This window comes from Haemaphysalis longicornis, unplaced genomic scaffold (genome assembly GCF_048455015.1).
Source record: "Haemaphysalis longicornis isolate Haplotype H1 unplaced genomic scaffold, Haemaphysalis longicornis Haplotype H1 scaffold_9, whole genome shotgun sequence".
Taxonomy (NCBI): Eukaryota; Metazoa; Arthropoda; class Arachnida; order Ixodida; family Ixodidae; genus Haemaphysalis; species Haemaphysalis longicornis.
In genome coordinates, this window is record NW_027526460.1 from 64,391,928 (window position 1) to 64,404,174 (window position 12,247).

The 12,247-nt window shown below is 44.0% G+C and overlaps 1 protein-coding gene across 1 annotated transcript; it reads left to right on the forward strand.

Annotated features, from left to right (window-relative positions):
• Window positions 1-839: 839 nt before the first annotated feature.
• LOC144152557 (uncharacterized) lies at window positions 840-9,708 on the forward strand. Its single transcript, XM_077683854.1, has 5 exons — window positions 840-1,053; window positions 4,377-4,528; window positions 6,399-6,463; window positions 8,055-8,135; window positions 9,024-9,708. The coding sequence occupies exons 1-5, from the start codon at window positions 946-948 to the stop codon at window positions 9,158-9,160; spliced, it is 543 nt and encodes a 180-aa protein (XP_077539980.1). The 5' UTR covers window positions 840-945; the 3' UTR covers window positions 9,161-9,708.
• Window positions 9,709-12,247: the final 2,539 nt, after the last annotated feature.

Sequence of the window (12,247 nt, forward strand, 5' to 3'; positions counted from 1 at the left end):
GCGGTTTCGGGTAATTGTATCGCCGTTTGTAACCAGTGATGTATTTTTATCTACCCCACTCCTTAGAGAGCCCCGTGAGGCTACAATACATGAAGTCGTTTGCTGGTCACTGATCAAAGTCAAAATATACAAATGACGTTTAGAGTGCGATACAGCTCCTTTGTTAACGCTGACTCAGTGTGGACAACCGTTTTCTTATTCAATCTCAGTGTGAACAAGGGAGCCGTAGCGCTCCCTAAACTTCATTTGTTTATTTTAACTTTGGGCAGCGACCAGCAGACGACTTCAAGCATGTATCCTGAACAGACGGTACGCCGTCAAACCCTCGGCAGTAGTGTGTAGAAATAAAATAAACAAACACCGCTCTCCACGTGTTGTGTAGCTCATTTTGCTTTTATGACACGTGCACGTTATCAACCTTGGACGACCTCAGCTTCATGAGTAGTGTTTACCTTTTTGTGTTGAGGGCCAAACACTGCTGTCCACATTTTCTGTAGCTTATAACGGTTTTCTTACATGTGTCTTCTACACGTGCCCTTGATCAATATTTGACGAATTCAACTTCATCACTGGTGCTAGGTATTTTGGAGCAACGGCCGAATACTCTTGCCCACGTGGTAGGCGGTCTCCCAAAAAATAGGGGCAACGTTTTTCGCAAGCAATTTTTGCTCGGACGTTACCGCTTCAGTCAAACATGAAGGGCAATCAGTGATCCGTCCTTCCAGTGAGTAAATTACAACGTTAGAAGAAACGACATTTGTGCGTTCCCCGCAATAGATTACTCATGCTCTGGCCGACGTGGGAAGTAAGCACAGTTTTAGTTGTCCGTACATCTGTGAGGATCAGGGATGCACCAAAATAAGCTGGCAACCACCTGAATAGAAGAACAGAATATAAGCGCATTTTTAGCCAGGTTAGACACCTTCGCACGAAGGTGAAGCTACAATGAAGTGGCATTTATTCGTGCTCATTTTTGCTGGAGTTCTAAAACAGGCTTTTGGGCACTCTACGGAGCCCGCGAAGCAAAGTCGAGATGTCCCGGACAGTTTCAAGGTAATACTTTATTCATTTGAACGGAGCAATGGTGTTTGCAAAACATTTCGGTGTTATTCCTAAATGTGCCCGTAATAAATAAATACGTACATGACTTCTAGAACTACAAACGTCTACTGGAAATGTTTACAGACTGGATCATCTAGAAATGTAAAACCGGTGCTCCAATGAAGATGAAAAGAATAGTAGCTCACTATCTTTTCATCTTCGTTTATCATGTCCCTCAAAACTATCGTATCTTTGCATGTAGAAATAATATATGGAGCGAGATAACTGTCATATTCGAATGTTTTACAACATACCGCAAACACTTGGTCGATGCGCTGTTAAAACTGCACTTGCACTTCAGTGCTTTTATTTCCACTGGTAATCAGGAAATGCAAGAGTGCTTGTTAATCTCATTCACATATATTAGTTCCGCTACACTAACCGCAAACTGAAAAAATTTTAATACAGGAGATAATCAGCAAGCAGCTTTATCAGGAATTCTAAGCAGACAGAGAAAAGACACCAATTTCAGTAACATTATTTGCCATGAATAAAAAAACAATTTATTTTTTATACAATACATACATGTTTCTTAATCCTCATTGTAGCTGAGTGACCTATTATAAAGAACAAAACGCAGCGCGCGTGTAATTGTCTCAACAAATGATACTAAATAACGACACCAAAACAACAAAACGATAATTTAAGTAAGCAGAAGACCAGTGTAGTAAAAAAGCACACGACCATACTCATCCTCTAGGGAACAAGTAAACACTCTTTTTGTATACACGGCAGTACTTGAACATAAAAAAGCTTGCCTTTGAAAACGAAACAAATGGCGTTGCTGAAAACATACAACAAAACATTATCCATGAGGAAAGTGTCTCTTAAAATGCTGAACTATGGGCGTTTGCTACAAAATGACAGTGAAGTTTTTGTATAAAACAGAAACATTTATCCCGCCTGTAAAATAACACTTCAAATCAAAATTGAAGAACATGTCCAATTTTGCTCTTCCACCTGTTATGGTTATGTTTCTCCTGAGGCTTTCCGAGCCGCAAACCTACGATTGCCTCAGTTTATGTTCTCTCTCTTCGGACCTAATAACCAGCTAAGCTATTCTATTCCTGGCGGCAAATTTTGCCACAAATAAAAACGCAATCTTTTTTCCAAAAAGCTAATACCAAGGCGCGTTCGTCCAAACTTTATTAAAGCGAAGCTTCATTGTCCTTACTTATGCCGTTGTACGCCAATACGGCCTACAGGAAAGCCAACCTTCTCTAAGGGTGATAATGATTGGGCTAAAAGCGCGAATTCGTTCTGAAAGGTTACCTTAAGCTCCTGCGTCCTGGCTCTGATTGATCCCATAGTGGGTTTCCTACGCTTCGCTGGTGCCTCTGCTTAGAATATTTAGAAAAGCGAAACTAACAAGACATAGGAAACCAATTATGAAGTGTGATAGAGCGAGAGTCGCCCTACAAATTTGTGTTTTCAATGGTGAGAGCGAGGAGAGGGTTGACACGCTAAATCACGACTTAACAACGGTAATTACCGACTCTGCACCAGCTGTGGGAGAAGCAGCATGCGGGAAACAAACAGGCAAACTTACACAAAAAACGAAGCAACATATTGAAAAATGTAAAAAAGTGAATTTGACAAGTGCGCTGGATCAAACTGAATTAGCGGAGATGTCACTCTTGATGGCCAGAAGCAAAACGAACGACAGTTGGCCGTACAACGGGGCCAACATTCGAGAGAAGAGGAACCTTCTAGGCAACAAAGAGAGAGTTGGCGACAAGCAGCTACAGAATGTACGCACTCAGAGGCGAGCAGGCTAGCATACGCACATGTAACGAGGCAATAAAAGCAGCGGAACGCTTCTACAGAAGGCTTTCGGCTTAGCATGGCGCTACACCGACCTTCCATTTCTCAATAGTTCGAATCGCATGCTGAATTCTTTCGCGTTGGTGAAAAAAGCGGAATTGCTTGGTATTCTCGGTGTCCTGCAAAGACTGCAGGAGCAGGAATCTCTACTCGGTGCTCATGTACGTGCGACGCTCTTTCGGATCATCAATGACTCCCACGTGGCCGTTTTAGAACTTAACAAGTCATACCATCATGACGGTGTTGCTGATAGAAGTCTTTCTTTATTCCAACACTACGGGAAACAAATCTAGAAACTAGAATGACTTGGACACCTCGCCATCCCACCAGTGCTGCTGAGAATCAGGAGGCACATGACGCGGTCGGGGAGGGCCTCCAGTCCCCTTTACCCCCCTGACCCACAACCACACTAAAAGCAACCTTCCGTTACCTGGTACCACCAGCGTCGCCAGCGCCATAACTAGAGCCGTAAACCACTGTACGACACGTCTCCATCTTGCCCCATATCCCTAATAAGCGGGCCCTCAAGATCGGTTGCAATTTTTGCAACCAAATCCAAGGCGAACCCAGCACGCCCAAAAAATGGGCTTAGGGAATGCCACTTTCCGAACGTCACTTCTGTCTCCTTCTTCTGTCCATTTTGTGATATGGAGACGGTTTCAAATGTCTGTCACCTTATCTAAGGGTGCTGATGCCCTAATCTGGGGAGCTGATGCTGTCACCTTATCTGGGGGAGCTGATACCTAGGAACATGATGCCCTAAGCCGAAATTTACACCAGTATCTTTACAGCAAGATTACCTCTACCTACTAAAATCGGATCCTTCCCCTCTTGCGTCTGTGGGGAACTACGCAATTGTAAGTGGCCTGCCTGTTCAAGGCAGTGTGGTGTGTGCTCGGTCTCCATGTGCCCGGACACAGATCTAAGAGGAGAACTGAAACTATTAATTGAACGTTGGACAGTAAACATTACAGGAGCTATAAACATTACTTTGTTGTTTTTTTTTTCCTGGCCCAATCCTAATCCATGGCCTACGCCAGTAATTCATTCATTCGATCCCTCTTTTTCTTTCGAGGCAAAACCTTATATCTCACCTAACCATCCGATGGTCACTGGTCCGAATATATGTCCATTTATTCTCGAAACTGAAAAGGAGTTTTGAAAGAAATTTTTATAGAAATGCGGATTGTGTTTATTGCAATGTCGACAGGTAATCCGGAGAGCTGTTTGTTTACGCCGTCGTCAGCACACGGCTTGTGACTAATTTGACATGCGGTATACAAGCTGCATACGGTCATTTATATCTAAATGTTGGTACTTAGTAAAGCTGATACAGTGTCGCTCCGATACGAGGTTGGCATTGAGTCCCAAGCTGTCATACTCTCTTGAGCTACATTAAGCAATTGGTACAACCACACAGTTAAATTCGTATTCTCGCTCCTTTCTTTTAGGTCATGGAGATTTTCAAGTCCATTGTGTCCATAACAAGTAGAAAACATGGTACACCATTTGAATGTTTGAGAGCGTACCAAACTTCCATCAACCCTGACACGCGCCGCTCCGAATATGTATGGATGCTTCAAGCCCCAGGGGACCCGACGGCGTAAGCCTTCTTTTGCCTTTTATTCCACCTTGTTTTAACTCGTAATTGCGTCAACCACAGGAGCTAACTGCGAAGGCTGTGCAGGATACGTTATGATGAATGAGCAAAGTAGGAATGCTCTTTCTCCACCTAAATGATTTCCACACCCAGTACTACAAAATTCATTTAATAACTTTTATTTCACAAATACTGCCTTCTGTTTTCTCCAGCAGGAGATCATAACATCAAGTTTCCAACACAGAATTCAAGCTATTTGATGTAGCAGCATGCACCCAGTTTGAAAACAGTGAATTCTAGTGGCGATGATTCCATGAAAGAAATAGGGCTCGTATGTGTTATTTTTAGATTTTATGATTAAAATTTTCTATTTACTTTGCTAAGGGATGAGATGACGGCCACCTAAAAAACACTTTTTTAAACTAGATTCATTGTTCTTCACTTTACCAAGAAGCGTATTTATGCCCGCTTGCATTATCGTCCTCCCTGGGTTGCATAAGTAGCTGCACGGTGTTGCGTAAGCTGCGTATGTCCCGCGTTCAGGTTTGGGCTGCACCTCGCCATAGCAAAGTGACCACTGCTTGCTCTTTACCGCGTCGGGAGCAGTCCCGGTGGCCTGTCCGGGACACTAAGACACCGCAATTTCTGCTTAGGCTCTTTTATTATAAAAGAAAACCCTAATGAAGGCTCTCATCCTTATAACTGGTTGCCATAAGTTATGCCATTAGTCAAATGCTTGTTGAAATTAATGTCAAGGAAGACTAAGGAGACGAGAGTAGAGGCAGACAGAGAATTTTATCAATGGCTCAAGTAAGGGTTTGGGACAAAAAATAGGTTCGTTGGGCGTAAGAAAGAAATAACTTGAAATAGCGCCAGTTTTAACTGATAGTTTCAACTTGTCCCGTAGCCAAGGACAAGGACCTGCGTCGTCGTAAATGAACTTAACAAAGACGCAAACGTCAAGGAAGCAGTCGTCAGCGTGACGAGCATAGACGAGCGCCGGCGAAACGAATGGCGCGGCGTTTGCCCTGCGAGCATTTATTTCTTCGATTGTACATTCCGAAGCTTCCAATTAGATCTAGAAGACTTGCGATCATTCTAGCCTAGCGACAACAGGACGAAACGCTCTCCTTATCAAATCAGATAGCCTACGTGGCACACAAAAGAACACAAAAGAACACAAAACTCAATTGTATTGTGCGATTTGGCACTGCATTAAAGGATTACACAGCTCCGTGTTTACGTCTTGGGGCGCCCAGCTTTTGTCAGCATTATTTGCAAACCGCAATTAGACGTTACAACAAAATTTATATTTTATCCCGTTGGTGTTTATCTCCATTTGCATCATTCGGAGATGGTGTATATTCGATTTCCTTTTTACAATGAGAACAAAATGCGAGCAATATTGTACGTTGTATTCAGGAATAAAAGTTTGCTTATCCGCAGACGCGCAGGCACCGACGCAGGCACATAATAAAAACGAAACAAGTATCGACTTGTGCCTGTATCAGACGCCAAAATTAACATGAGAATATTTTCAGAAATAGACCCCATAATAAACCACACCTCCGAGATCTACGTCCCATAAATGTAACGCCAGTATTTCATTGCACATTGTTCTCGCTAAATTACATAAATAAAAAATATGGTCTTTTTTCCTTGTCAACGGATCGTGTACTATCCCAATTAATTTCTCAAATCGACTATTAACTCTCCAGCTAAAGCTGCTCTCAGCAGGTGTTTCCTCCGGTATGCTTTTCTGGTCCAAGTAAAAGTTTAGCTTAGCACGACAAAAGTGTATGAACACATTCGCTCGGCTGGTCTGTAATTCCTGAGGGCGCAGAAATAAGTGCAAATGATTTTATATCCTTAGGCAGGAGGTTCACTTCCACGAATTGGCAGGCGACGGCGGCAAGGTGTTCCTCACTGTAGAAGATGGTACGTTATGTCTGTTTCTCTACAAACTTCCGGTAGAAGCAAGAAGACTTTCAGTAACTGCTACTCAAACGCTTCGGGGATTTTCTGGCATGCCATTTTGAGACTACTCAAATTGATTATCATAAAAGTACAACCAAAAACTATTTCAAAAATATAAATTAGCACACCCTGATCAAACCCATTCAGTATGAAACTGTTTTATTTGTTTAGAAAACCCGTTTTGTGCGAATAATGACCTATTAAGAACCCCAAACGGAGTCGGCAATATCGTTGTTTTATTTGTTGCCTAAATGGATCTGTATTGATGATCAATATTAACTCTATTCATTATGGGCACATCTGTCTACTGTTCCACCATTATTGTTAGCATAATTGTTTTATTCCAATGGTGTTATTTGCAGATGTTTTTTCACAATCCAAGGCTAACATATTAAAGGAATACTACTCTTTGTTTTGAACATGACGGAAACAAAAACTTTTGACCTTCTACACCACCATTACCACTTTTCAATTGTGGCTATTTGGAACACTCATGCCAGTATTTTTGCTTTAAAATGGTCTATTTTGAGCAAATGCTTGGGCCGCAGGAAACACCACCACTTTTAACATTTTTTTCCTAAAAACTAGGAATGAACACTACTAATTATTGCATAGATTTCCAAACTGCAACTGAAAAGGACACTAACCTGAAGAACTAGCTCGGCTTTTCTCGGTATATTGCAGTGCGAGAAATGATGCATGCCATTGGCGACCACAGCGGCGGCTCAATATTGCAGGAAGTACCAAAAGCGTGCAAGGTATCGCCGCCATATACGCTTTCCCGCTCCAGGCTTTGTGTTATCGCACATTGTCAACAGTGAAACGGGATTCCTGCAGCTAGTCTAAGGCGTTTCACGAAGCAGACGTGAAGGCAGGTAGACATAAATATAAAATAAAGAGAAAAAAGCAACTTCCGTGCAAATGAGTTTCAAGTATGTCAGAGCTTTCACCTTTAAACATCGCAAATCAGGTTATTGTGTCCGATTTAGGCAAGTGAAAGCATGAGGGATTGCACTTTTTCACAATCCGTGGTTACTTACGTATAGCCAGTGCAGAGCTCCGAAAATCAAGGCGCAATGTCTGGCCATCAGCCTCAATGTAAGGAAATCACGCAAGTAGTTTCTCCTGTTTCTCCTATGCCAAGCCCCCTCCTCTCTAGGTGGAAATGCCTTGAATGACTTTGTAGGCATTTCCTACTCAAATTTCATGACGACCTTTTTCTTTTGGTAAAAATAAAATGAACAGTCTACAGAAATTGCTTTTTTACCTTTTCATGTTTAGGCAAAGCGTCGTCTATACATAAAAAAGCTGTACTAGGTTTGATTTGTATCATCGTCTTAGTAAATGATATAATAATCATTGAGGGCCACCTATACACGATCGTTACTTAAAGAACATGGAAAATAATCATGTTTTCAAAAGCAATTCTGGGTGGGTAGGCTATTTAGAAGGAAGCAGTTAGTTCTAATTTTAAAGTTGTAGCAGTAGTGTAATAAATTTTGGCATAAAATTTCGGCAAAGAAACCTGAATCATGTTGTTAAAACATTTCAGATCCCGAGATCATTACAGGCACAATCCTCTACACCGACAACGAGTACTGCTTCATTGAAGACGTTGATTTTGAGGGCTACGGTAAGTTAGTTTACCTCAGTCGACAATAAAACGTAATTGCTTGCGTGACAAGAATATTTCAACAATAAGAATAACTCAATAAGAACACCAAGAATAAGAATACCAAAAACTTCAGGGCACGGCAGACAAGAAGTATCCCCGTAGCCTGTAAGCACGGGTGTCTGGACGGTTCTAAACGTAAGGCATGTAAGCGAAAAGCACGGGCATGTGAGCGAAAAGCACGGGCTCGGAAAATCCAAAAGAGTTCGACAAAAACAGATGGACGTTGTTATTTTGCAGGATATGAGGTGTGTCATGACCCGTGAAGATAGACGTAATTATCACTCCGGACCACCGCACACGACCGTGGGATTAGTAATCATCCTCTAGATAAAATCTACTTCTCCATGCACAATTCTTCGTTTATCTGTCGCGATATTCTGGTAACTTATTCCTCTCACGTAACCTCTATTCTGTGTCCCACGTTACTTGCGGAATCCCCGTCTGCATGATAAAACGAAACGACAGAAGACCAGACGAGAAAATTAAACGGCAGCGCAGCTATGCTATTGTCTTCGCAGTGTTACTCAATCTTGAAATATTATTTACAAGCTTCTTTTGTTTCATTCACAAGTTAAACTATCAAAACCTCAATTGTTGAAATTGCTATCATCATCCAGGAACATTTAAAACTAGCTGAGGCAATTCGATAATGCATATAACGTTGAGTTTAGAAGATAATTTTGTTTGCGTTTTTCCGAAAAACACGGTGGTAATTGCACGCTTCTTGTGAATGCATAACTTGTCTATGTAGCAAACGTACTGCATGCCGCTGAACAACAGTTCTCCCACATCCCATCGCTTTGTTCTCTCAATGAGACTGCGTTTGTTTTTCTTCTTTTCTTCCAGACTGCATTCTGTGGAGCCAAACAGAAGTTAAGGATTCAGCACCGCAGCACTGCATTGATAAGTTTGTAGAACTTTGTGGCGTTGAAGTTTCGGCACACAGCAGAGATCTATGTCCTGACGGCGAGGGTGACTACTAAGCAAGAGGCAGCATAAACTGCATAAATACATTTGAATTTTACAATCCCTGTACTGCTCTTCTGCTTTGGTGGCAAAAAACCCAAAAAATCCGTCACCCTAAACAGTAAACGAGAAACAGCTTATTCACGCCTGAAAAGGTTTCTGTAGTTTTCAGGTAAAACAGTCATCTTTACAACAAAACCGGCCCGACTATTTACCGTGTAGTGCGTTAATTAAAAAACGAGCAAAACAGCTCCATGAAAAGATACATAAACCTGCCACATGATGAATGATGAATGCCCAACAACTTGTCGTCTATTGTTTTTATGTTTGCCGCTCTGTAGGCTGTGGGAAGATCTTCAGACGTGGTTCCTTTTATTTGAGCTGTTATGTCGTACTCCTAATATCACCTTGTCAAGAGAAAAAACGCGCGTGTGTACGAGATTTCGGAGGGGGTTAAAGATCCCCAGCTGGTCGAAATTATTCCGGAGCTCTCCACTACGACGCGCCTCATCGTCTGCGTTGCGTCGGCGCGTTAAACCCTACAATCAATCACCTTTGTCAAGCCTCCTTCTGAGGATATGGGTTTTCTTTTGGTTGGTTAAGTAAACACCCATCTTCCGGCCACCACAGTTTGTAATATAGAAATAAATTTATGCCATTTCGGTACAGAAAAGACCACTGCACATTCTTCTATTCGTAAGTTCCGTAGATGGTGGCGCCGCTCAGCGGCCGCAGGCGATGGCACCGCAGCGGTAAAAAAAGTTAGGAGACGGCATGACGTCACGCAGCTAGCCTTCGCAAGCCCAGCTCCTCTGAAGCCGCTCCCTCCGTCGTTTCCCTTTCTCAGCCGCCGGAGTCGGCCCAGCACGTGACCTCCATGGCCGGCTGGGCCGCCGGCGGCGGCGGCGGCCTCCGACTCCGGCGCATCTCTCGTGTTTGGTTGGCGGTAGCTTTTCCCCGTCCTTCCTGCATTTGTCTGCTCGGCGATCTCATGCCCGCGTGCGGGCAGGAGTGCCGCGTACGTGCGAAAGACAAAAGCCGTGGGAAAAAAACCAACATATAGCAGGCTTCGCGACAACGGGCCGCAGAGCAGTTTCGAGCAGACGAAATTGAAAAGTGCGCGGTGGCCCATACAGCGGTGGGGTCACGTGGTGCAGTGACGCCTGGACCGACTTCGATTTTACTTTTTATGTATAGGCTTCACGCTTCTCCGGTGGCGCCGTCTCCTAACTTTTTCTTCCTTCATGGCAGCGGTGATCAACGGCGAAGCCGCCGACGCGCCATCATAGCGCGACTGCGGAGACAGTGGCGATACTGCATTTGCTTCGTGTTGTCGCTTCATGAATTAAGTGCGATGGCTCGTAAATTTAGCACCAATCGAATGTGCTCCGTGCCGCAGTGCAAGAACCGAGTGGGTGCCCGACTCAAGAAAGCATGGACCGTAAAACTGCGGATCGGCATACCTGTGACGCCGGCAATGGTTTTTTGCAGTGAGCACTTTGTGAACAACGACTTCTTCTGGAGCGGGACGGGTAAACAGTGTTACACATGTGATTGTTGTACGGATTGTAATGTGGCAAACGTGCATGCGCGAGTAACTGGCATTGTTCTCCGTGCGGGCGCCGGGCCTTTTACGCAGTATGTTACAGTGGGACTTCGATTATCAGTCCCAGACCAGCGAGGAGGCAGCGAAGTTTTATCGCCAGTCTGGAAATACAGAGAGAGCGAGCAAAACTAGCTTTTCATTGGTGATTTTCTATTGTTACAAGCCAAGAGGTCTCACAAACCTCCCAGCGTCTAGTAGCGACGGCGCTGGTCGCTACTAGGTTCCTTTGTACACGCACGAGGCCAAGGTATGCTAACGATATTCTAGAGGCGCCAACGTAGCGTGGGCATCTACTTTTATTGTGGTGCTGCTTGGCAATTTAACCATAAACCCAGATGCACTTTTTACTATTTCGACCAATAATAAAGGACGTCTACAGGAATAATTACTGTTTCGTAAGAAAGCGACGGGAATTCCGTCGCTTTGTCGCGTGACGATGGTTTTTGTCGAATAGCAGGGACTAATTTTCATCGCTCGACAGAACTCCCGTCGCTTTCGCTCGCTTTCGTCGCAAGTGTGAACGGGCCTTAATCCGTCAGCTCAACTCGCGAAGCTCCGGACAGGGCGTTTCAATCTGCAGGTGCAAGTCGTGCGCGCTGTGCAGTAAGGCAGCAGGATATTACAAAAAAAAAACAGTATCCCATCTGCTTCCTCTACCCAGGAAACAAACAGGCGCGCCGCAAAACGTCACTTCCAAATGCCGGAGAGCCTGTTTTCAGAGCCGCGAGCCTTTGTGTGCGGGCTCCAATGCGTTTGCCGTCGTTGCCGTAGCCGAACTCCAGCTTGTGCGGCTTTCTTTTCAAGGACGAAGTTCGAAAGCAAAGGCCTTGGACTGTGACAGATGACGCCTCCTGACATTTCACGGCACAACACACCAAGTGTCCCGCATCCAGCACCGCTTCGCCCTCGGTGTAGCACCGGATTTGTTTATCCGAGGTTCCTACGTGCCTCATTACGTCGCCCTACGACAATAAGCGCGTGAAGGGCAACATAGCCCAGAAATGATGATCGATTGGATAATCACAGGTGATCGGGGTATACAGCCGATCACCGCTTGGTCCGCCATATTGAAATCGCCGGGTTGACTGGCGCGCTCTCTATATGCCGCGGAACTTGCGAATAATTCTACGAAGTGCATGCAAAGCTGACATTCAATCTTGATTTCTAGTATTTCCCCACACATGAGGAAGAGAGTCTGCACAAGTGGACTCTTTACTGTGGGCAGGCGGACTCTTTAAATCTCTCGATTTCTTTTCATTCTTACATAGACTTACAAGACAAATACTAAAATTCAGTTTCTGAGAGAGAGAGAGAGAGAGAGAGAGAGAGAGAGAGAGAGAGAGAAGTTGGAAAGAAGGGTGAATAAAAATATTTATTGAAGATTGAAAAGATTAGCGCCGTTCATGGCGGAGCTTGCTACTTCAGACACGGGTGGCTCCAGCACGGCTGGAAAAAAAGGTGAAAAGGGACTTAATAAATCAACGCCCTTTTCTTGAGA